Here is a 25,048-nt window from a genome sequence, read left to right on the forward strand (position 1 = left end):
GCTGTCACTACTATCAAAGTTGATGATTGGTTTGTCATACATTTTATTTCCTCGCCGGCTAACTCTTCTCGCGCGAAACCTGACTCGCGGTCAGTTTTTGGCAATGTGTTGGTAGATTGATGAATCAATCCCCCTTCTCGCAAACGCGTACATAAAAGATCTCCGCCAATTGGCCACACGGATCAGTAAACGTTTCTCCACGCGACACAAAGCACCGGCCTGCCGAACGGAAAACAACTCGAATCATCCAACTGCTCGAATTATCCCGAATCGCGGAACCGCTATCACTGCTCGAGAAAGATCGCGTCGAGCGCGTAACTGACATCCGAATCCCCAAAGACAATCGCGATCGCAGCAGCCGGCGGTTATTTTTGTGCGCTGAGTTTCAAAAACGAAACGTGATTCGTGTGTATCGCATTGTCCGCGTGGTGGGGTGGTGTGAGTGATTTTTACTTCGCGAGTCATCCGCGGGATTGCAAAGTCGCCGGGAAGCCAGTCGGAGTTCAACCGTGCACCAGGCAGCGCACATCTTGGAGATAGCGAAAAGCAACTGAGAGTCAGTCGAAAGAAGCCGCTGAAGATAGTGATTGTATCAAATTTCTCTAGAAGGTAAGTGGTAAAGGTTTTGAGTGAATTACAAAAAAATTGAAACCAGAGTGCAAGTGAATGAAACTTCTTCGGAAAACTATAGTTCGATGGGCATGAAGTGATCGTTACGATATGTTTGAAAGATTAATCAGGCACATGGTGAAGTGAAAGAGTAGGTTAACTTCGAAATGGTCGACAAGAACATTGCAATTAAAGATTAAATGAGGAAATTTACTAATGTAAGCAACCATACAGTAAAATAGATGGTACGCATTATTTAATTTGAAGAAGAGATTGAGGAATCAAATGAGCAAAAAGTTGAGTAAAACCTTTAGTCAACATTGTACATCACCAACGACTGCGAGTATCACAGGAGCAAGTAAAATTTTCATAAAATACCGATGTGTATTTTTAAATGAGTGGTGTGTTTCAACTCAAAATAATCATAAAGGTAATGAGGCTAAGATACGCAAACCAAAGGATAAAACAATTTAAAAAACACAACGTATTGAATATAAGGAAAGTCGTGAGTCTAACAAAAGTGTTTGCATAAGGCAATATGCTATGATTCATTCTCGACCTCCTCAGACAAAGTAAGTTTTATTTTCACAACGATTTATTGAGTACCAAAAAGAAATGAACACAAAGCAAACTCTTATCGTAATCGACAAGTGGAGGTATTGTCGTTGTCTTTCATAGCAGAAATGGAGAACAATACTTAACCTAGAAAACGAAATCATAAAGTCGGCGATTTCGCAAATCACGTGCTCCCACATCTACCACATCTTTTTATCAGTTAAAATCAATCCCTTGATAAAAGAATCCGCACGTTATCGATATTGTCCACGATACGTTACAATATGTGTGGCGCCGATCTTGAGCAGGAAATGCAATAAACAATCGTACTGTAGGCAGTAGGCCGGTGGCCACATGCAGTCACCGGATGTTGCAAATGTTTTGCCTTAATTTATCGCTCAATAGAAAACCCGCGGGTCGCACACACACGCACGGTTCGGTCTGCGGGCGTCTGGTTAATATCGGGAGAAAGAAATTAATTCCCCACGCGGCGAGGAGGAGAGTGCCATAAATTTAAAGCACATCATAACGCACCAGGGCATGCAAATTGTTCCAACCTTCTGTTGCACATTGGCATGCCGTGGGGGGGAAAAAAAGACACCGACCTCCGCGAACTCCAGTCGCGCAGGATCACATATTAATTAACGGAAGTTTAGCAGATGCGGGTTGGCTCGGGTAACATTTGTACATGTGGGACGAGTGTGCGAGACGCTGAAGGACCTGTAGGCTGGCACTTGCCAGACACCCTAATCTGGTTGTCGCGCCAGCTGAGTCACGTCCGCTTTCTCAGAAGTCTCGTCTGCTTCCGGAACCGCGCCTGCCCACAGAAGGGACGCCAACCTCCGCAACCGAGCCGGGGCAACAAGTTCGATTCAAAGAAACGAAAAAAAAAACAGAACAACTTTAAAACGGCCCCCACTCCGAACCAGTCGGATAAAGGGATGATGCATGGTTATGAATTCGCGTGAAGGCTCTTTCCTTTCGCTTCGAGCGGCGCCGAGTCTGGACGGTGGAATCATAAGTCTGGGCCTGGAGGTAGGCAGAAGGCAGCCGACCCAACAGCAAATACACGGATGCAAATGCAATCTGCACTGGCGATGATGCGATCGACACTCGCGTGACTGCTTTTCAAAACATAGCGAACCTCGGCGACCCGGCGGCGGCGTGTTCCTGCACCCAGAAGGCGTGCCAATCGAGGTGGGTTTTGCGATCGTAAAAACGAGCCCGGGGTTTTGATATCTTGACAGCGCCGGTGCTGAAACCCTCGACGTGTGCTAACGACGAAAAATGGAAAGTGTCGGCTGGCTAGACCCACACTATGTCCATCTGGTCGGAATAACGTGAAACACGTTGACAGATTTATGCTCATGAATTGCGTCTACAGCCTTCGTTCCAGCGTGCTTACTCACGAGAAGCTAACGGAGATCAATTTTTATTGAAGTTTTGCTCTTCTCCCATAAAAAAGAAAAAGATGGCGAGGAAATCAAAAGGTGTCGAATTTATGAGACCAGGTGGTAAACATAAATTGGAGGTGAAGCGAACATTTGCTTAACATTGCAAATTAGAAACGGTCATATTTCTGTAGCTGTTTCGTCCTCTTTGAATTATTTTCTGGAGAAAGGTAAAAATGATCTTAATATCAAACAATTTCAATGTATTTTTACATGCTGAAAATCAAGATCGTATATACAATGTGACGTCATCCACTTTAACCTCCATAGACGTTAACAAAATGGTTTGAGATTGCATTTAATCTCTCCCCTCTCGGGTCTAATGAAACGCTCTATTGTTCAAGTCCGGAGTCTGGGGGACAAACGACCGTTTAAAATCTAGCTGAGGAAATTTGAACAATTAAATGACGCTTTTCATATATATTTTTCCCACCGTTCGCCGTACGTCCGTTCGTTGCGGAGCTTCCGGTGTAGGCGAGTGTTGACGACAATTTTCAATTTTTGGTCCACATACAAACGAGGGAAAAAGGATAAATGGGATGAAAAATGAACGACTTCGACAACGGGGCGAAATATTTCACAACTCGTGCAGATTTTTGTTGGGGTTTTTTTTTATGTAGTAGCAACTCTTTCTTGAATCGGTATTGTTCGGGTTTTTTTTCAAAAGGAATTATTAGATCACGCCAAAGCAAAACCAGTCCGGAAAAGAAGAATGGAACAAATTTTCGAATTAAGCATGGACGTTCAAGCCTTTAGCAATGAAGGGGGACCATAAAAAAGCCGAAATTCCTAGTATCGTACCCCTGCTTTTAAATATTTTCTTGAGAAGACATAGAGAGTAAAATATTTAAAACTTTTTTATTGTTTCTCATAATAGATTTTCATATAAAACAAATGAAGAGATATGGTGTGTCTTTTACAGAAAAATGTGTTAGGAAATATATGAACTCTATTGTTCATATAATACTTCAATTTTTTAAAAAGAATAGGAACGCGCTTTCAGACAATTTCGTATCTGATCATTAAGTCGAGTAACAGGATAAAAGGTAGAAACTTTTGGATACATATTAAATACTAAATCAAATATCCTTAAATTATAATCAGAACCATTTCTTATGTTTATGAGGGAAACATTTTTAAAAACTTTGCAAAACTTGACCTCAAACGCGAATTGTTTACATAACGCCATTTCTAGCCAAGAATGTTAATTATGATTTGTGACATTTGTTACGCTCACACCAAAAAACGGTTCGGTGTGTTCTTCATAACAGCGACGTTTAAGACCTTCGCCCCGAAAACGAAACGAAACGAACAAACGATGGTTCGCTAATGTTTCGCGGTGTTTTTGCCCATTTCCCAAAACTCTTCGTCCCAAAACCGATGCTGTGCATTCATTTTCGAGAAATAATTTTAATACCCAATCCCATTGCCTCGCCTCAGAACGTTCCTCCGGCCGTTGCTTACATTTCGCCCTCGAGCCGTGTACACTTTATTACACGGTCATGTCGAGTTTTTCGTCCAATTTTCCCGCGTTAGCTGCGAAAAATGCGCACATAGCTTAGCTTACGGCGACCTCGCTCGCCTTTGTGGGAGAGCCAGAGGACACAAATGGCGGGTGGTGAGGGAGTGTGGAACAAAAAAATACACATGTCCGAGTTGTCTCGCCACAAGATACGCGTCGGAGTGTTCTTGGTTATGGCGCGTGTCCATCTCGGCGATATTCCCTCCTTCACAAAAGCCCCCGTTAGTGTTCTATATGGGAACCATATTTTTGTGAGATCACATTTCGAGCTTCGCTCCTAGCAACAAAACCTCTGGTGGATTACAAAAACGACGGATACGTAGAAAAAATTGCATCCGCGATTGCATTCGTCGGGTCTGCCACGATTAAAGCCACGAGAATTCGCCGAATTTCATTACAAACTCCGAACATCGGCAGGGGTTTTTTTCGATAAGCAAGTCCGTTCGATGATAACGTCGGTCGGTGGTCTGTGGCATCAATTCCAAATGGTCGTAGTGTTTGTTGTTTTGCGTTTGTGTGGATATGTTTTTTCTTCTAACTTATTTACTGCGCGAATGAAAATATAACTCGACCTCTCTTCGAGAAGAAAAAACTTCGAGAGAAAAACTATTCAAAATGTAATTTAACATTCCAAACATTCTATCGAAAATAAAGCAATGGAAAGTTTTCCCAAACCCGCCATAATACCATTACTCTTGTTCTACCGTAATGGTTGACAAATGGAGCAAATGGTTGCGATCGCAAACTCTCCTCCGGTTCCTTTATTAATGACAGCCATTCGCCTTCAAAGTGGGTCCAATTAATTCAAATTAAACACAAACATTGGCACAAGTGCGCCCTCGATGGAGCGGTATTAAAAGAAGGAAATGGGCGAAAAAAGAAGTGCGCCAAAAATAAAGAAACACTATCAAATTGCCATTACACACCGCCCCCCGGCAGCGGCTTGCATCCTTGACGTGCGATCGGGTCCGTTGATCTTGCATTTATTTGAGGAGGAAAGTAAATAAACAAATGTGCTCGCCCGGTTTGCAGCAGGAAGGAAAGCATCGGGTGAATTAAAACATACACATCCAAGCGGACATCGTAAGAGCGAGACGGCCCGAGTGGGTAATGTGATGAGGGGATGAGGGATGAGTCAGACCGTAAAACGGTCAAGTGCCCCGAATGGCGTTAAGGAAAACATCATTTCTCATCATCATCACCTCATCGTCAACGGTCGGGCGAACATGCTTGCTCGGGGGTTCGCTTGACAAACTCGCCCATGGATGGTGTTGTGTTCACGAGGAACTCCCTTTCGGCGAACGATCCGGAAACCTGATCCGTCTTAAAACCGTCTACAGCGACGACGACGACGAAGGAATGTGTCCATTCCATGTCCCGGGTGTGAAGGTGTTTAAAAATATCACGTCCAATCACGGATTTTCCCGGTCAACAACAGGCCAGACGGACTGAAGGCGAGAGTGAAGGAATGCTAGCCGATTTGTAGTAGTTTCGTGTAGGAAGACAACAAAATAGAACGGAGAGCACTCGGGAAAATCCTCCCCGGGAAGTGAAACGTGCGAGTTTGGGAGTCACGCGTTCTTGGTTAGGTTTTCCTCACTTTAAAAACGAACTCGAACAGAAAGCAGACGGAGTCGAAGAAGCTGTCGAACCTTCTGAGTGATATTAGGTTTATGTTTCTTCATACGATTCTTGCACCATCGATCGCGATCGATCTTCTGTCTGGCCTACTAAACATCTTCTTTTTCCTTTTTCTTCTCCTGCTCCCGCCACCACAGCCTTCAAACCCGAACTCAACAAACACTCAGCAAACGATGGCCCTTGCCGAGAGCACCACCAAGACGGAAATGACGCTGACGGAAACGTCGACGCCCGTCATCTCGAAGGAGGTCGTCACGGAGCGGTCGGCCGACGGCGTGTCGGAGAAGAGCATCACGCAGTCGAAGAGCTACGGCTCGGCGAGCGAGAAGTCCATGGTGGAGGAGTCGGCCAACTCGATCACCAAGAGTCAGGAAAAGTCCGAGTCGGCGTTCGCCTCGGAGCGCAGCGTCACCGAGACGGTGTCGGACGGCGGGGCGCTGGCGTCGTCCCTGCTGTCCTCCTCGTCGCTGGTCAGCTCGGTCACCAGCAGCAAGGTGGTCTCGTCGTCCTTCAGCTCGTCCACCTCCTCCTCCGTCTCGTCCTCGATCAAGTCGTCCTCGTCGTTCGACTCCAGCAGCGCGATCGACGAGTTCTTCAAGAACTGAGGGCTGGGATGGCGTCTGGGCGGGCCAACAACGGTCCGGTTTTGTGATCACTATTTTATGATTTTTCGGTTGTACTATCTTACATTTCTGTCGCCCTTGAATCCAGTGTGCGTGTGTTCAGCGTATTCCTAAGACATAAATGAACCAAAACCTACGGAAAATCCAACTGTCGCATTGAAAACAAACGCAAGAAACCTTACACTTCTCTCTGAAATCGCACACGTGCTTCAATACGTCTCCCGTCGGTTGTTTAGTGCGTTCGTGCGAGCCTCTATCATTCGGTGAAAGATCAACAAAACATACTTTAATCGCTAACAGCAACAATGTGTTCTGAAATAAAATAAGAATGATTTAAACGAACAACGCAATCTTCCCTCGGTCGCTTTCTGCGGTTACCATTTCCATTTCCTTTCAAATTTTTGCACCAACGATCAAGGACGATCACACCGAAGGAACCACAAAAAAGTTGGCCGTTTGCGTGCTAAAATTATCCGAAACGAATCGCGGAGAATAAAACGAATGCCGGCGCTCGAACCACGGAAGACGATTAGCTGCGGTTGCCCACGTTTCCCGTTTCGCTTTCCCGCTTTCAACTCCTCCATGCTCTTGTAGTAGTTTCCACTTTGTTTAACTTTGTTTTCATTTTTTTCCCCCTTTACATCTCGGTTATCTTGTTTTCTATTACCACCCAAACCCCCCTGCCTGCATCGCGGGCAGGTGAGCGATTCGGGTGGTTAAATTTCAAATTTCACCGTTCCACGTTCGCTTCCACGCCCGTTCGCGTATTCTCACGCAAACGAATCACTAAAAATAGCCCTTCGGCGGACAATGTGCATCGCGCCGTTGGCTTTCGGACGGGTTTGAATAGAAGAACGAAACACGAGGGAATGCAACTTGCTGGGGGGGGGTTTGTGGCTGGGAAAGGGGACGGCGCAGCATCAGCACACGACAACAGGCTGCCGGCTAATGGAGTGTGGATGAAGTCATCTCCGACTGTCATCCATGACCTCCCGCGTATCTGTGCCCGTGCTCGTGTCTAATTGTTGCCGGCGAGAGGATGGCAACTTTTAGTACCAATTGGGATAATCAATAAAAGCGAGTAAGTTATGCACTTGTCGACTGGTTATGTTGTTGTGCACGTTGCTCGCTTTTACACGTTTCATAAAAAATATCACATCGATTTGGGGAAAATCGATCGCTATTTCCAATTTAAGCGTATTCGTCGGTTATTCGATACGATAAATAAAATATTACCTTCCTTTGTATTTCACATTGGCTTTGATTTTCCAGATTCGAATGAATTTGATATTTAGATATTAATATCAATATTACATTTCGTATGATCTTATTTGTTATTCATTATTGATGCTGCATCCATTCAATGCATTAAAAACTCTACTAAGTTGAACAGCGATAGAGTTTAATAATGCCTTCAATAGTTTGAGTAACATAAAAGCCATTAACACTGTTCAGAAACAAATATGTGGATCAAATTTCGTTACAATGAAATTGGTTTAAGCTTAGTTTGTATAATTAAACCAGTTTTTCCTAGTAAATGTTGGAATAGAAATGTTGAAGTTCAATTAGTTTATATGTGCTACATAAATTTCAATTTTGAAATAAATTCAAACAAAACAGCAAACGACACACTCAGACAAAACCACAAAAGCTGCATAGCCTGACCACATGGAACAATACGAAACTATCGCTAACCTCCGGGACGAACTTTTGCAGTCGTAACGAACAAGTTGCAAACCGCCCGGTCAGAGGTACCGATAATAAACTATCACCACAAATCTGCGGGAAGTGGACAGGATCATCCTCACGTCTCGAAAACACCGGATCCACCCCACTAGTAACGATGACAGGCACATCCTTTGGTCAAAGTCAAGTTCAGCAGAGAACCCCTGAAGTAACCAAAGTTCAAAAAGTCTAAAGTGCAAAATTGCTGCTTCCCACAACCCGGTTCGACACTCGGTGTGCCTTTACTGCGGGAGAAGTAAGAACTCGGCATGCAACCAGTCCTGGGTAATGATTTATGGCTTCGATGAGGGTTTTAGGATGGGAGAACCCCCTGAACCGATCGAACTGACCATAATCCATGTAAGCGCCAGCCTAGTTTCCCTTACAAAATCTGAACGAAAAAAAATTAAACGTTCCATGTTCCAGTTTTCCCGCTCCCGTAGTATGTTACCAGGCTAATTGAAGTCATCCACAAACACCCCTCCCGCTCCACCTCATTATCTCGACAAAAATCACGGCAAAACGAAACTAGAAACCAAACCAATGTCCACCGATGTAGGACAAAGTCATAAAGTTACTGAAAGGGCAGATAATGGTTCGCTAACTTTCACCACCCTTTGCCGGGTCGAAAGACCTTCGTCTCCTGCCATGCGAATGACAATCCTGTTGATGCTGCTGACACAGCCCTACATATGATATAGGCTGGTTTCGAAAAACGATTTGTACGTGGAAAAACTAGGACACTCGAGCCAGTCAACCTTGAAATCGGTCAACAAGGATGATGTTGATGGTGAATCCTTCAACGAAGATTCCGTTCAACATTCCTTGCAAGTTGCAAGCAATGCGTACAAGCTTTTGCGAACAAGTTGTACGAAACATGCTTTCCGAGTTCAAATGAGTACTTTAAACACGATTTCGTTCCGCAAATGAATGGAAAATCAAAAACAAATTGAAAAATTATACTAATCATCTTATTTAAATAAGGTGAGCTGTGTTTGTTCAAATCTAATTACACTACACATAATTTAACCCTTGTAATTTAAACATGTTTTATTGTTGCCTGTCTTGTCCGTTAATGATATGTAAAGCTTACTGTTGTTTCAAATAAAATATATCAAATTATTCTAACAACGCTTAAATAAAAATATTCAATTTGATATCTCACTTGTTTTACATCACTTCCTCATTTGGCCCGCAATGCAAGGGATACCGAATCAACGAGACTTGAGACAAACATCTACCCTTTCAAACAGGTTATCAACAGAGTACAAGTTCTAAGTGCTTCCACTGTGTTTGTGCACGGACTCGTACGGGATTGTAACTTCTTCAAATCGACATCGGTCGATCGCTCGTCAGTTTGTATTCAGGATGTGGTCTGTCAGCAGGGTAACGCGATCGCTGTTATCGCTCTGCGTTTTGCTAGTCTGTTGCTGGTCATCGAAGGTGCACAGCCGCGTCTGTACCGCCGATGCACGATGGAGCGAAGCCGGGATAAAAATCAAAAATTCATTTTTGGTTTTCAGAAAAATGAAACATGTTTTCTTAAACTACAAGATGAAACTAAGAAATGACCCAAAAACTAGAGCCTCTGTTCTTCCAGGTTCTGAGAAACAGCCCGTCAAAGTCAAGATTTGTGAAAATATTGCGTGAAAAATTGAAAAAAATCCATCAACTTTGAAGGTCTGTAACTCGTATAATAATAGCCGGAATCGGATTTCAAGCACAGTTTTGGAAAGGTATATTATCATGCTTTATAATTGTTGACTGTTTGAGTAAATTGAAATTGATTGTCAAAAAATATTAAGCATTGTTTCTCAAAACTCCCGTAAAATTTTTCAATTTTCTGTTTTTAACCTTACGCCATCGCTAAGGATTGTGAAAGATTGTAATATGATGCATACCCACTTATAGTCTAGAATGTTTTGTAATAATAAATGATAGTTTTCTTTGCGCATACGCGCGCATCTTTACGTTATTCTGTACTTTATATGTGAAGCTTATAGTTTATCACCTACTAGGCGTCTCCATCATGCCATATGCAACATCGTGTGTGGTAAGAAATATTTGAAATTCTCATTCAATGAAAAATGTGAAGCAGGGTAGTGGTTGAACATCACGTAAAAGGTGAAAGACAAGCCAAGTCACTGGCAAAGAATGAAATTTGGTTTGGTTTGCTTTGAATGTATCAGGTCGCTTTTATTTGTTCTACAGCTCACAAACCCATCTTTTTATACCCAAAATTCCTCGAAATAATGTACCCTACACTAATACTTTGTTCTGTTTGTACCCTTACATATCATATACGTTTTGATATCATAAACGTTTTGATAAACAATTCTTCTTGCAAGGAAAATATTTGGTATGCGTTAGAGTTAATTGAAAGTAAAGTAAGCATCAAACCTTAAGCATCAATCACACTGCGTGTAGATTATAAACAAATGCTGAAATCAAATTCAAATACAAAAAGCAGAAATCTTGCGGCACCTTTCATCTTCTTTGTGTGATTCACTAAGCGTCGTATTATTGTGCTCGTGGGGCATTGATGGATCTAGTGCACATAGCATTTACAATCAACCGTTTCATGGTTCCGGAGAAAATACTGCATCAGACAGTGATGTACTAGTATCGGCATTAACGCCTATCCGTCTTTCGTTCGTTAGTGACGATTCAGATATCATCTGGATAAACTTGATGCCCCAAAGTGTTAGGTTTTGCAGGCCAATTGTGATCGAGTTTGCGAAAGAGTCAAAAGAAAAAGTTATACAAACAGTAGACGAAATCAAAAGCCAAATAACCAGGTTAGTTCCTTATACAATTCAGCTAAATGAAACAAGTTATGTGACGGTAAATTATTCATTTTCCACGAGTTTAATTGATGGAAAAATGTTGGCATATTTAACCGACACTCTGTCTATGCAAACTTGTTGTATATATGGTGCAAAACCAACAGAAATAAACAGTGTAGAGCAATTAGAAAATGGATTTATTCGAAATGCTGCGAATTTATCTTATAGAATATCTCCACTGCACTGTTGGATGAGATTTTTCGAATGCTTGCACCAAATTTCGTTCAGAATTGAATTAAAAAAATGGAAGGTTACTAAAAATTATAAAAAACATGTACAATGATCGAAAAAAAAATTTATTGGAAAGGATGAACATGGAATTTGGTGTAAAAGTAGATGAACCAAAGCAAATGGGTAAAAATAGTACGACGGGAAATGTTTGTCGTCGGGTTTTTTCAAACATAGAAAAATTGAGCGACATTTTGCAAATAGAAACAGAACTTATAGAAAGGTTTCGAAATATTTTAATAGCCATCAACTGTTCACAGCCTTTAAATCCAAAAACTATGAGTCTATTTTGCCATGACACATACATGTTTTACATACATCATTACAATTGATACAAAATGCCTTCTACTGTCCACAAAGTTCTTGCGCATGTAGGAGAAATCATTGTAAATTCCCCAGGACCATTGGGATCCTTAGGAGAGGAAGCAGCAGAAGGTAGAAATAAAATATACAGAAGGGATAGAAGAGAATATGCCCGTAAAATGTTACGAGAATTCAATATTAAAGACATTTTTATGAGAGCATTACAATCATGCGATCGATACATTTCAACAATATCTCTGGCTAAATCGTTGAAAAATTAAAAAAAATCCCATACCCAGACGCAGTAAAAACATTTTTCGCAGATTACAGCTCCTTAAATAGTAACAATCCCTTGCCAATTCAAAACCAAGAAGATGATGGTACAAGTTCAGAATATTCAGATAGTAGCTCTTCGTTAGGCGACGTTATGTCCGCGTTAGATGCTTTGAATATCAATTATTTTCTAGATGATAATGTTTTGAATGATAGTTTGTAGTAAATTTAGTTTGTTTTATATTAAACTAAAAAAAATCTTTGAGTTAATATAAAAAGAAAGATTGAAAAAATAATGCACCCATAGAAAATTCCAAAAATATGTGGTTTTTGCAGCGCCACCTAACGGGATTGTCCAGAAACATCATAATTCCGTGTAATATAATAGTATTACACGATATTACAATGAAAAAATTTGCAAAACATTTGATTCCGAATTTTATCCCGGCAATTTGCTCTTTTCGCTCCATAGTGCGATGGCTGTATCCTCGGTTTTCCGATGACCGACACGAACAGTGTGCAGTTTGATGCGTTCATTGGAATACCGTACGCGAAGCCACCGGTCGGGAAATTACGTTTCAAGGTGAGGCTTGAGTTTTCCTTCCGGAAGGATATTGGGAAACAACTCCTAAGGTTTTGTTCTTTGTGTTCCGTTTAGAGCCCGATACCGGTCGATCCGTGGACGGGGGAGTACAATGCCACCAGCAGGAAACCATCGTGCATGCAGAGTTCGACCGTACCATTGCGGGATCCAATCATCGGCAATGAGGACTGCCTCTACCTGAACGTATACCGGCCGAAGGAGAACGTCACCCAATCCCTCCCGGTGATGGTGTTCATCCACGGCGGTGGGTACTTCTCCGGTTCGGCCGATCCTCAGTTGTACGGACCCGAGCGTATTCTGGCCACGAAACTTGTGATCCTTGTAACGATCCAGTATCGGCTGGGAGTGTTTGGATTTCTCTCTACGGGCGACGCAGCCGCACCGGGTAATGCCGGAATGCGTGATCAGGTGCTGGCGCTGCGCTGGGTCCAGCGCAATATAGCCACGTTCGGAGGGGATCCCCAGGCGGTAACACTGTTCGGGGAGAGTGCCGGCGGAGCTTCGGTGCAGCTGCACATGATGAGCCCACTCAGTCGGGGTCTTTTCCAGCGAGCCATCCTCATGAGTGGCAGTGCGTTGGCTGTCTGGAGCCTACCGGTGGATGATCCGCTAGCACTCGCCCGTCGTCACGCGAAGCTTATTGGCGTATCGGAGACGGACGAGCTGACAACAGCCGAACTGGTGGATGTGCTGCAGAACATCGACGCCAACGTACTCGTCGCCAGTGAGCAGGCTTTGGGGACCTGGTTCGATCACCCGATCGTCATCTATCGGCCTACGATCGAGAGTGCGGCTGTGCCCGTGGAGGACCGTTTTCTGACGGACGATCCTGGCAAGCAGTGGACCGAAGGGCGCTTTATGAACATTCCTATTCTGCTCGGCACCGTACCGAACGAGGGCGCCGTTGTATCCCTACCCATTCTGCACAACCAAACGATTATGGACCAGTTCAACGAGAATCTGGTCGAGCTGCTTCCGGTCGTACTTGCCCTCAATGCGTCATCAGCGGATTTGGGACGGCTAAAAGAGCGATACTTTCCAAATGCGCCCTCTGATCGGTGGGTGAGCGAGGAAAGCGCGGACAATTTTACAGAGGTATTAATCAACACAAACTCGCGACAGCCAGTATCATGTGCATGTGTACACTAAAACAACACTCTTACTATATAATGTTTGTAGATGGTCTCCGATGCACTGATTAAATATCCCACATTGAAGACGCTCCAAGAGTACCTCAGCCATCCCGCGGAAACCTGCCGTGAGACGACACTGTACTCGTTCGAATTCGTTGGTCGTCACTCGTTTTCCTCGATCTACGTACCGTCGGACGACAAGTACGGGGTGTGCCATCAGGACGAACTGCTGTACCTGTTCCGCATGCCAGACCTCTTTCCGGATTTCCCCTCCGAGTCACCGGAAACCGAAATTGCTACCGTGTGGACTAGTCAGTTTGTTTCTAGTCAATTTTGCTGTTCAAGGGTAACTAGATGAGACATGTGACGGTTCTAAGTTGATATCATCCATTCTAATCATTTTTCTAGTCCTTCCCGAAGAGCGACACCACCAAATTGTGGAGAACAAGTGGAAACGGTGAAATTTGAGAACGCACCTCCAGGAAACGCTACCGAGTCGAAAGTATCGATATCGAGAGAAAGTGGATTAAGTCACAAACTTCAGGAAATGGTTCAGTTCTGGACTACAATCTATCGATCATCTTATGTTGCCTATCATTGACTTAGATATTTTGTTACTTTTTAGAACTTGTTTACGATATAGAATTTAAAATCAATAAACTAAGAACGTACTATTGCACACATGGCAGGGTGTACAGCAATAGACAACTAAACCGTTAATATAAAACCAGATAAACGCTGTGTATACACCTCATTGACCCTTAGCAGATCAACCATCGAGGATGCGCCATAAAAACAGGCAAACGTAACGAAAGAAACATCGCAACAGCTGATCTCTGACCAATTTTACAGTTACTCTTCCGCCAATGATGTAAGCAATTCTCTGATGACGATAATGATTCAAGTTTCCATTCTACCACACTAAATTATTCGCGAACCATAAGAAGGTGGCTCCTTTGTCAATAACATGTTTTGTTAAAACAGGTTTTACAAGTTCACAGGTCGGTACTGAAGGCGAAATTACCAGATTAAGGACAATGTGAAAGTACGTGCCCTTCAAGTATAAAAGAAATGCATTATTGAGCATAACGTTTCAAGGCAAGGACTCACGATCGTGCTTTTGGCATCGCAGATGCAGACTCTCTTTCCACAACGAAACTTGTAGTAAGCTTCCGGACCCCTCGATGAACTCATCGCCCCTCACAATAAGTGGATGACCGAAAAAAAAACTACGTCATAACAAAAGTATAATAAGTAGATTGATTGCTATTTAACTAAACTTGCAAACAGCTGACTATAAAACACTTTCACTTCCCATTTCGCTCTTCGAAACTGATTTTCTCGATCCAATGATCAAAAGCGTGAACCAACACCTTCAGAACCGAAAACAAACTGCTTTGTTTGAAGAAAAAAACACCGGAACGATTGCATCGTTTTTATCGAATTCCCACTGTAAAAATGAAATCACAGACAAAACGTAAAACTGGTTTCCTTTCCATGTTTTTTTTACAAAAAACTGTGATTTTTTGTAGTTTCACTATAACCTGGCTGATCAAGAAAACCAGTCGAATAACCTTTTTTATTTAAAACTGATTCAAGAAAAAGGAAATGGAGAAAGCAAAAATTTGCAGAAAAAGGTCATCGTGAAAGAAACTACTCTTCCGGTATAAAAGGAACGTATTTTCGTCAACAAAGCTTCAGTGCTATTTACTCTCCTTTAGATCTTGGTGTTAACCTATGGTGGAAACCGTAGTTTGTGAAAACTTGTTGATAGAAGAACTTTAACGTGATCTCTACACATTAAGCTGACATAAGAACTTTAATGTGGAATGATCTCTACACTCTTTAATTCAGTGATGCGAGTGTACGTCGGAGTGCTTTTGATATTGTACTGCTTCGGAGGAACAGAAGCGTATTCAAAATGGCCTCGCGTGTGTATTAAAGACGGATGTTTAAGAGGAACTTGGCTGAGAGATAGCGTTGACAGTCCCTATGCTGCGTTTCTGGGTATTCCTTTTGCCAAACCGCCCGTCGGAGATCTTCGATTTAAGGTATACGAAAGCAAGTGATAGCACACATTTTCTTGTCGATTCGTAGCATTTTATAACATTGTTATGTCCCTACCTATAGAACCCACAACCAGCTGATTCATGGGAAGGTGTATACAACGCAACAACAGGCAAAGACGCATGTATTCAAAAAATTTCACTAATTCCTGGTGCTCCAACGTTTGGTGGAGAAGATTGTCTGTATTTGAATGTGTTTGTACCGCAGAATGCGTACTCTCCTGCGCCACGACCTCTCCCCGTCATGGTGTACATTCATGGCGGTGGCTTTTTCTATGGATCGGCCCGATTAAGCGAACTTGATCCGGCGAGAATTATGACACAACGGAGGGTAGTGGTCGTCACGCTACAGTATCGTCTCGGAGTTTTAGGGTTTTTCTCTACGGGTGATAGTTCGGCGTCAGGAAACTACGGCCTGAAGGATCAAGTCATGGCCCTTCGCTGGGTCCAAAGTAATATCCGTGCATTCGGAGGAGATCCCGGACGAGTCACTATCATTGGTCACAGTGCCGGTGGTGTCAGTACCCAGTTACACATGATGAGTCCGCTGAGTCGTGGACTATTCCATCGGGCCATATCAATGAGTGGAAGTGCCCTTGCCAAATGGACTGCTCCGATTCCCGATCCGTTGTCTGTGGCAAGGACCCACGGTCGTATTTTGGGCATCGCGGATGCGGAATCCATGCCCACAATCGAACTAGTAGAAAAATTTCGAGGGATCGACGCAGACATTTTGACAAATAGTATTGATCTCTTGAAGGTTTGGGATATTCACCCTATCTCCCCATACCGTCCGGCTGTCGAATCTCAAGATGAGCCGGATGCGTTCCTGACTGAAGCTCCCAATACAGCCTGGAGTCATGGGAAACATGCGGACGTTGATTGGTTGACGGGATCTATACCAGCCGATGCTTCGGTTTTCACCCAAACGATCTATCGGAACGAGTCGTTGGTCACAGATCTGAACCTCAGGTTTTCTGAAATTCTTAAACTTTTTCTGCTAACGGATATATCATCCAAACAGTTGAAACGCTTAAGGCAACGATACTTTAAGACCACTCCTCCTGACAAATGGGTTACACCTACAAATTACGGAGAAATCACTACTGTAAGTATCTTCTTACAACTGTTATTAAACACACGAACAATAGATTAAATACAAATCCAATTTTCCAGATGCTCTCGGAAGCCGAATTTCTATATCCTATGATCAAAAGTGTCAAGGAGCAGATTCAAAACCGAAATCAAGCAGGATCCACTAGCGTGTACTCCTTCCAATTCCAAGGACGATACTCCTACTCACGAGTCTTCACCGGTACCAATCAGTCGTACGGACTGACCCATGCAGATGAGCTGATTTACCTTTTCAGAATTCCTGTATTCTTCCCTGAGTTTCCTCCCGGTTCACCCGAAGCAGAAATGTGTCAGCTGTGGGTTAAGTTTCTGGTAGATTTTGCGACAAAAACGAACATCAAAAAGGAAGGAACTTGCACCGCACTTCAATGTAATGTGGTGACGTTCGGAAACACTAACAACGTTTATTTCCCAGTCAATAAAACGCTCGTACCTGGGTTAGGTGACGACTTGTACCGGTTTTGGAGGAAATTTTATGGAGAATAAAACAAAAAGAGAATAGAACAGGATATGGTTTTTGTGTGGTGTTGTTAATATTACTACTAATCTAGTTGCTTAATGTACTAGAAGGGTAACATAAGAATGCCTTTACAGGCAAAGTTTAGCGAGAACGACTATAACACTTATTAATGGAAGGATTTGTTCATACTCTACGTATGAACAACAACAGTGTATCTATGTTGTTGATAGATTTACAATCAACGATAGGAATCAATTGGAAGTTCATAATGATGATTTCCAATTTACACTGGTAACACAGTCAAGGTACACTGTGTGATTCTATTATGTATTACTTTTGTTCCACTATGCAAAGTGTGTATGAACTACATCATTACACTAACGGCAATGTGCAGAAAACTACGAGAAATGGATGGAATCTCACCAATATGATGTGAAACCGGTTTAAAGTTTAAATTTGTTACTTCCACCGCAACCTTTGGCCGTATCAAGGACACAGGACAAATGAGTATATATTTTTAAATTGAAATTCGGTAAGCAAAGAGAAAGCAAGAATCTGCAGATTAAGGCCAACGAGAAAGCACTCACCTTTCTGGTATAAAAGCAATGCAATTCCATCAACAGCAGTTCAGTTTGATTTACACTCTTCAGCAAAGAGGAGTTAACACTTGGTGTAAATTGGAAGTTTGTGAAAAGTGAAAAGTTCTTTAATGTAGAATTATCTCTACACAATTAGCTTAAATAACAACTTTAATGTAGAATGATCTCTACACTCTTAAATTCAGTGGTGAGAGTATATGTCGGAGTGCTGTTGATAACCTACTGCTTTAAAGACGCAGAAACGTATCGAAAATTACCTCGCGTGTGCATTAAAGATGGATGTTTAAGAGGAACTTGGCTGAGAGATAGTGCTAACAATCCCTATCCCGCGTTTCTGGGTATTCCTTTTGCCAAACCGCCCGTCGGTGATCTTCGGTTTAAGGTATATGAAAGCAAGTGATACTACACATTTTGTGATGTGATAACATCGTTATACCCCTGCTTATAGAATCCTCAACCGGCTGATTCCTATGAAGGTGTATACGATGCCACAACAGACAAAAATGCTTGTATTCAGAAAGATCCCGACATCGCTAGTTCTCCCGTTTTTGGTGCAGAAGATTGTCTGTATTTGAATGTGTTCACACCGCAAAATGCTTATTCCCCAGCATCGAGACCTTTACCCGTCATGGTGTACATCCATGGTGGAGCCTATACAGTTGGATCGGCCCGATTAAGCCAACTTGATCCAGGAAGAATTATAACAACAAGGAAGGTGGTGGTCGTAACGCTACAATATCGTCTCAGCGTGTTTGGATTTTTCTCTACGGGGGATAGTTCGGCGTCAGGAAACTACGGCCTGAAGGATCAAGTCATGGCCCTTCGCTGGGTCCAAGATAATATCCGAGCTTTCGGAGGAGATCCTCGACGAGTCACTATCTTTGGTCACAGAGCCGGTAGTGCCAGCACTCAGTTTCACATGTTGAGTCCGCTGAGTCGTGGACTATTCCATCGGGTCATATCGATGAGTGGAAGTGCCCTTGCCAAATGGAGCGCTCCGATTCCCGATCCGTTGTCTATGGCAAGGACCCACGGTCGTATTTTGGGCATCGCAGATGCGGAATCTATGTCCACAATCGAACTAGTAGAAAAATTTCGAGGAATTGACGCGGACATTTTGACGCACAGTATTGATCGCTTGAAGGTTTGGGATATTCACCTTAACGCCCCATACCGTCCGACTGTAGAACCTCAAGATGAACTGGATGCGTTCCTGACTGAAGCTCCCAATACAGCCTGGAGTCATGGGAAGTACGCGAGCGTTGATTGGTTGACGGGATCTATACCAGCTGATTCTTCGGTTTTCACCCAAAAGGTCTATCGGAACGAGTCGTTGATCGAGGACCTGAACCTCAGGTTTACTGAAATTCTTGAGCTTATTCTGCTAACGGATATATCATCCAAACAGTTGAAACGCTTAAGGTGGCGTTTTCTTAAAACCACTCCTCCTGACAAATGGATTACGCCTACAAATTACGACGAAGTCACTACTGTAAGTATCTTCTTACAACTGTTATTAAACACACGAACAATAGATTAAATACAAATCCAATTTTCCAGATGCTCTCGGAAGCCGAATTTCTATATCCTATGATCAAAAGTGTCAAGGAGCAGATTCAAACTCGTCAACAAGCAGGATCCACTAGCGTGTACTCCTTCCAGTTCCAAGGACGTTATTCATTCTCACAAATCTTGACCGGTACTAATCAGTCGTACGGACTGACCCATTCAGATCAATTGATCTACCTCTTCAGAATTCCTGAACTCTTCCCTGAGTTTCCTCCCGGTTCACCCGAAGCAGAAATGTGTCAGCTGTGGGTAAAGTTTCTGGTAGATTTTGCGACAAAAACGAACATCAAAAAGGAAGGAACATGCACCGCACTTCAATGTAATGTGGTGACGTTCGGAAACACTAACAACGTTTATTTCCCAGTCAATAAAACGCTCGTACCTGGGTTAGGTGAGGACTTGTACCGGTTTTGGAGGAAATTTTATGGAGAATAAAACAAAAAGAGAATAGAACAGGATATGGTTTTTGTGTGGTGTTGTAAATATTACTACTAATCTAGTTGCTTAATGTACTAGAAGGGTAACATAAGAATGCCTTTAAAGGCAAAGTTTAGCGAGAACGACTATAACACTTATTAATGGAAGGATTTGTTCATACTCTACGTATGAACAACAACAGTGTATCTATGTTGTTGATAGATTTACAATCAACGATAGGAATCAATTGGAAGTTCATAATGATGATTTCCAATTTACACTGGTAATACAGTGAAGACACACTGTATGATTCTGTTATGTACTACTTTTGTTCCACTATGCAAAGTGTGTATGAACTACATCATTACACTCACGGCAATGTGCAGAAAACTACGAGAAATGGATGGAATCTCATCAACAAGATGTGAAACCGGTTTAAAGTTTAAATTTGTTACTTCCATCGCAACCTTCGGTCGTATCAAGGACACAGGACAAATGAGTATATATTTTTAAATTGAAATTCGTTAAGCAAAGAGAAAGCAAGAATCTGCAGATTAAGGCCAAGAAGAGAAAGTACTCACCTTTCTGGTATAAAAGCAATGGAATTCCGTCAACAGCAGTTCAGTTTGATTTACACTCTGCAGCAAAGAGGAGTTAACACTTGGTGAAGATTGGAAGTTTGTGAAAAGTGACAGAAGAACTTCAATGAAGAATTATCTCTACACAATTAGCTTAAATAACAACTTTAATGTAGAATGATCTCTACACACTTAAATTCAGTGGTGAGAGTATATGTCGGACTGCTTTTGATAACCTACTGCTTTAAAGACGCAGAAACGCATCGAAAATTACCTCGCGTGTGCATTAAAGATGGATGTTTAAGAGGAACTTGGCTGAGAGATAGTGCTAACAATCCCTATCCCGCGTTTCTGGGTATTCCTTTTGCCAAACCGCCCGTCGGTGAACTTCGGTTTAAGGTATATGAAAGCAAGTGATACCACACATTTTCTTGTCGATTTGAACATGTGATAACATCGTTATGTCCCTGCTTATAGAATCCTCAACCGGCTGATTCATGGGAAGGTGTATACGATGCAACAACAGATAAAGATGCCTGTATCCAGAAAGCTCCCGACATCGCTAGTTCTCCAGTTTTTGGCGTAGAAGATTGTATGTATTTGAATGTGTTTGTACCGCAGGATGCGTATTCACCAGCAGCGAGACCTTTACCCGTCATGGTGTACATCCATGGTGGAGCTTATACAGTTGGATCGGCCCGATTAAGCGAACTTGATCCGGCGAGAATTATAGCAACACGCAAGGTAGTGGTCGTAACACTACAGTATCGTCTCGGCGTGTTTGGATTTTTCTCTACGGGTGATAGTTCGGCGTCTGGAAATTACGGCCTGAAGGATCAAGTCATGGCCCTTCGCTGGGTCCAAGATAATATCCGAGCTTTCGGAGGAGATCCTCGACGAGTCACTATCTTTGGTCACAGAGCCGGTAGTGCCAGCACTCAGTTTCACATGTTGAGTCCGCTGAGTCGTGGACTCTTCCATCGGGTCATATCAATGAGTGGAAGTGCCCTTGCCAAATGGAGCGCTCCGAATCCCGATTCGTTGTCTGTGGCAAGGACCCACGGTCGTATTTTGGGCATCGCAGATGCGGATTCTATTTCCACAATAGAACTAGTAGAAAAATTTCGAGGAATTGACGCGGACATTTTGACAAACAGTATTGATCGCTTGAAGGTTTGGGATATTCACCTTAACGCCCCATACCGTCCGGCTGTCGAACCTCAAGATGAGCCGGATGCGTTCCTGACTGAAGCTCCCAATACAGCCTGGAGTCATGGGAAGTACGCGAGCGTTGATTGGTTGACGGGATCTATACCAGCTGATTCTTCGGTTTTCACCCAAACGATCTATCGGAATGAGTCGTTGATCGAGGACCTGAACCTCAGGTTTAGTGAAATTCTTGACCTTCTTCTGCTAACGGACATATCATCCAAACAGTTGAAAAGCTTAAGACGGCGTTTTCTTAAAACCACTCCTCCTGACAAATGGATTACGCCTACAAATTACGACGAAGTCACTACTGTAAGTATCTACTTACAACCGTTATTAAACACACGAACAATAGATTAAAAACAATTCCAATTTTCCAGATGCTCTCGGAAGCCGGATTTCTATATCCTATGATCAAAAGTGTCAAGGAGCATATTCAAAACCGAAATCAAGCAAGATCCACTAGCGTGTACTCCTTTCAGTTCCAAGGACGCTATTCATTCTCACAACTCTTCACCGATACCAATCAGTCGTACGAACTGACCCATTCAGATCAATTGATCTACCTTTTCAGAATTCCTGAACTCTTCCCTGAGTTTCCTCCCGGTTCACCCGAAGCAGAAATGTGTCAGCTGTGGGTAAAGTTTCTGGTAGATTTTGCAACAAAAACGAACATCAAAAAAGAAGGAACATGCACCGCGCTTCAATGTAATGTGGTGACGTTCGGAAACACTAACAACATTTATTTCCCAGTCAATAAAACGCTCGTACCTGGGTTAGATGAGGACTTGTACCGATTTTGGAAGAAATTTTATGGAGAATAAAACAAAAAGAGAATAGATCAAAATTTGGTTTTTGTGTGGTGTTGTTAATATTACTACAGTTGCTTAATGTACTAGAAGGGTAAAATAAGAGTGCCCTTAAAAGCAATGTTTAGCGAGAACGACTATAACACTTATTAATGAAAGGATTTGTTCATTCTCTACGTATGAACAACAACAGTGTATCTATGTTGTTGATAGATTTCCAATCAACCATATTCATTTCTAATTGGATATCCATGATGATGATTTTCAATTGGAAGTTCATAATGATGATTTCCAATTCACACTGGTAACACAGTGAAGGTACACTGTGTGATTCTGTTATGTATTACTTTTGTTTCGCTATGCAAAGTGTGTATGAACTACATCATTACACTCACGGCAATGTGCAGAAAATTACGAGAAATGGATGGAATCTTAACAACAGGATGTGAAACCGGTTTAAAGTTTAAATTTCTTCCTTCCACCGCAACCTTCGGCCATATCAAGGACACAGGACAAATGAGTATATATTTTTAAATTGAAATTCGTTAAGCAAAGAGAAAGCAAGAATCTGCAGATTAAGGCCAAGAAGAGAAAGTACTCACCTTTCTGGTATAAAAGAAATGGAATCCCGTCAACAGCAGTTCAGTTTGATTTACACTCTGCAGCAAAGAGGAGTTAACACTTGGTGTAAATTGGAAGTTTGTGAAAAGTGAAAAGTTCTTTAATGTAGAATTATCTCTACACAATTAGCTTAAATAACATCTTTAATGAAGAATGATCTCTACACTCTTAAACTCAGTGGTGAGAGTATATGTTGGAGTGCTGTTGATAACCTACTGCTTTAAAGACGCAGAAACGCATCGAAAATTACCTCGCGTGTGCATTAAAGATGGATGTTTAAGAGGAACTTGGCTGAAAGATCCTCTCCTGCTGAACAATTCCTATGCTGCGTTTCTGGGTATTCCTTTTGCCAAACCGCCCGTCGGTGATCTTCGGTTTAAGGTATATGAAAGCAAGTGATACTACACATTTTGTGATGTGATAACATCGTTATGTCCCTGCTTATAGAATCCTCAACCGGCTGATTCCTATGAAGGTGTATACAATGCCACAACAGATAAAAATGCCTGTATTCAGAAAGCTCCCGACATCGCTAGTTCTCCAGTTTTTGGTGCAGAAGATTGCCTGTATTTGAATGTGTTCACACCGCAAAATGCTTATTCCCCAGCATCGAGACCTTTACCCGTCATGGTGTACATCCACGGTGGAGCCTATACAGTTGGATCGGCCCGATTAAGCCAACTTGATCCAGGAAGAATTATAACAACAAGGAAGGTGGTGGTCGTCACGCTACAGTATCGTCTCAGCGTGTTTGGATTTTTCTCTACGGGTGATAGTTCGGCGTCTGGAAATTACGGCCTGAAGGATCAAGTCATGGCCCTACGCTGGGTCCAAGATAATATCCGAGCTTTCGGAGGAAATCCTCGACGAGTCACTATCTTTGGTCACAGTGCCGGTAGTGGTTGCACTCAGTTTCACATGTTGAGTCCGCTGAGTCGTGGACTATTCCATCGGGTCATATCGATGAGTGGAAGTGCCCTTGCCAAATGGAGCGCTCCGATTCCCGATCCGTTGTCTGTGGCAAGGACCCACGGTCGCATTTTGGGCATCGCAGATGCGGATTCTATTTCCACAATAGAACTAGTAGAAAAATTTCGAGGAATTGACGCGGACATTTTGACGCACAGTATTGATCGCTTGAAGGTTTGGGATATTCACCTTAACGCCCCATACCGTCCGACTGTAGAACCTCAAGATGAACCGGATGCGTTCCTGACTGAAGCTCCCAATACAGCCTGGAGTCATGGGAAGTACGCGAGCGTGGATTGGTTGACGGGATCTATACCAGCTGATTCTTCGGTTTTCACCCAAATGGTCTATCGGAACGAGTCGTTGATCACGGACCTGAACCTCAGGTTTACTGAAATTCTTGACCTTCTTCTGCTAACAGATATATCATCCAAACAGTTGAAACGCTTAAGGCGGCGTTTTCTTAAAACCACTCCTCCTGACAAATGGATTACGCCTACAAATTACGACGAAGTCACTACTGTAAGTATCTACTTACAACCGTTATTAAACACACGAACAATAGATTAAAAACAATTCCAATTTTCCAGATGCTCTCGGAAGCCGGATTTCTATATCCTATGATCAAAAGTGTCAAGGAGCATATTCAAAACCGAAATCAAGCAAGATCCACTAGCGTGTACTCCTTTCAGTTCCAAGGACGCTATTCATTCTCACAAATCTTGACCGGCACCAACCAGTCGTACGGACTGACCCATTCAGATCAATTGATCTACCTTTTCAGAATGCCTGCTATCTTCCCTGAGTTTCCTCCCGGTTCACCCGAAGCAGAAATGTGTCAGCTGTGGGTAAAGTTTCTGGTAGATTTTGCGACAAAAACGAACAACAAAAAGGAGGGAACGTGCACCGCACTTCAATGTAATGTGGTGACGTTCGGAAACACTAACAACGTTTATTTCCCAGTCAATAAAACGCTCGTACCTGGGTTAGATGAGGACTTGTACCAATTTTGGAAGAAATTTTATGGAGAATAAAACAAAAAGAGAATAGATCAAAATTTGGTTTTTGTATGGTGTTGTTAAAGACTAATTAATGAAAGGATTT

The 25,048-nt window shown here is 42.6% G+C and overlaps 6 protein-coding genes across 6 annotated transcripts; all 6 read left to right on the forward strand.

Annotated features, from left to right (window-relative positions):
- The first annotated feature begins 481 nt into the window (after window positions 1-481).
- LOC131263653 (uncharacterized) lies at window positions 482-6,699 on the forward strand. The gene is made up of 2 exons (XM_058265885.1): window positions 482-609; window positions 5,916-6,699. The coding sequence occupies exon 2, from the start codon at window positions 5,952-5,954 to the stop codon at window positions 6,381-6,383; it is 432 nt and encodes a 143-aa protein (XP_058121868.1). The 5' UTR covers window positions 482-609; window positions 5,916-5,951; the 3' UTR covers window positions 6,384-6,699.
- A 5,558-nt stretch (window positions 6,700-12,257) lies between these two features.
- Window positions 12,258-14,114, forward strand: LOC131263652 (juvenile hormone esterase-like). Its single transcript, XM_058265884.1, is given in 5 exon segments — window positions 12,258-12,359; window positions 12,435-13,475; window positions 13,560-13,826; window positions 13,828-13,859; window positions 13,934-14,114. Coding segments are annotated over 5 exon segments (1,605 nt in total). The 5' UTR covers window positions 12,258-12,275.
- A 1,255-nt stretch (window positions 14,115-15,369) lies between these two features.
- LOC131265273 (juvenile hormone esterase-like) lies at window positions 15,370-17,199 on the forward strand. Its single transcript, XM_058267535.1, has 3 exons — window positions 15,370-15,564; window positions 15,644-16,687; window positions 16,756-17,199. Exons 1-3 carry the CDS (start codon window positions 15,370-15,372, stop codon window positions 17,197-17,199), a joined length of 1,683 nt encoding a protein of 560 aa, XP_058123518.1.
- Window positions 17,200-17,932: 733 nt separating this feature from the next.
- On the forward strand, window positions 17,933-19,776 carry LOC131265274 (juvenile hormone esterase-like). The gene is made up of 3 exons (XM_058267536.1): window positions 17,933-18,154; window positions 18,221-19,264; window positions 19,333-19,776. Exons 1-3 carry the CDS (start codon window positions 17,933-17,935, stop codon window positions 19,774-19,776), a joined length of 1,710 nt encoding a protein of 569 aa, XP_058123519.1.
- A 737-nt stretch (window positions 19,777-20,513) lies between these two features.
- Window positions 20,514-22,369, forward strand: LOC131265275 (juvenile hormone esterase-like). Its single transcript, XM_058267537.1, has 3 exons — window positions 20,514-20,735; window positions 20,814-21,857; window positions 21,926-22,369. The coding sequence occupies exons 1-3, from the start codon at window positions 20,514-20,516 to the stop codon at window positions 22,367-22,369; spliced, it is 1,710 nt and encodes a 569-aa protein (XP_058123520.1).
- A 759-nt stretch (window positions 22,370-23,128) lies between these two features.
- Window positions 23,129-24,978, forward strand: LOC131265276 (juvenile hormone esterase-like). The gene is made up of 3 exons (XM_058267538.1): window positions 23,129-23,356; window positions 23,423-24,466; window positions 24,535-24,978. The coding sequence occupies exons 1-3, from the start codon at window positions 23,129-23,131 to the stop codon at window positions 24,976-24,978; spliced, it is 1,716 nt and encodes a 571-aa protein (XP_058123521.1).
- Window positions 24,979-25,048: the final 70 nt, after the last annotated feature.

Source organism: Anopheles coustani, chromosome 2 (genome assembly GCF_943734705.1).
Source record: "Anopheles coustani chromosome 2, idAnoCousDA_361_x.2, whole genome shotgun sequence".
In the NCBI taxonomy this organism is placed as follows: Eukaryota; Metazoa; Arthropoda; class Insecta; order Diptera; family Culicidae; genus Anopheles; species Anopheles coustani.

Bases quoted from the DNA above. Each gene is read 5' to 3' on its own strand.
- LOC131265274 (XM_058267536.1), top strand. From the start codon at position 17,933: ATGATCTCTACACTCTTAAATTCAGTGGTGAGAGTATATGTCGGAGTG. The intron at 18,155-18,220 runs GTATATGAAAGC...CCCTGCTTATAG, and splicing joins TCGGTGATCTTCGGTTTAAG to AATCCTCAACCGGCTGATTC. The intron at 19,265-19,332 runs GTAAGTATCTTC...CCAATTTTCCAG, and splicing joins ATTACGACGAAGTCACTACT to ATGCTCTCGGAAGCCGAATT.
- LOC131265275 (XM_058267537.1), top strand. From the start codon at position 20,514: ATGATCTCTACACACTTAAATTCAGTGGTGAGAGTATATGTCGGACTG. The intron at 20,736-20,813 runs GTATATGAAAGC...CCCTGCTTATAG, and splicing joins TCGGTGAACTTCGGTTTAAG to AATCCTCAACCGGCTGATTC. The intron at 21,858-21,925 runs GTAAGTATCTAC...CCAATTTTCCAG, and splicing joins ATTACGACGAAGTCACTACT to ATGCTCTCGGAAGCCGGATT.
- LOC131263653 (XM_058265885.1), top strand. From the start codon at position 5,952: ATGGCCCTTGCCGAGAGCACCACCAAGACGGAAATGACGCTGACGGAA.
- LOC131265273 (XM_058267535.1), top strand. From the start codon at position 15,370: ATGCGAGTGTACGTCGGAGTGCTTTTGATATTGTACTGCTTCGGAGGA. The intron at 15,565-15,643 runs GTATACGAAAGC...CCCTACCTATAG, and splicing joins TCGGAGATCTTCGATTTAAG to AACCCACAACCAGCTGATTC. The intron at 16,688-16,755 runs GTAAGTATCTTC...CCAATTTTCCAG, and splicing joins ATTACGGAGAAATCACTACT to ATGCTCTCGGAAGCCGAATT.
- LOC131265276 (XM_058267538.1), top strand. From the start codon at position 23,129: ATGATCTCTACACTCTTAAACTCAGTGGTGAGAGTATATGTTGGAGTG. The intron at 23,357-23,422 runs GTATATGAAAGC...CCCTGCTTATAG, and splicing joins TCGGTGATCTTCGGTTTAAG to AATCCTCAACCGGCTGATTC. The intron at 24,467-24,534 runs GTAAGTATCTAC...CCAATTTTCCAG, and splicing joins ATTACGACGAAGTCACTACT to ATGCTCTCGGAAGCCGGATT.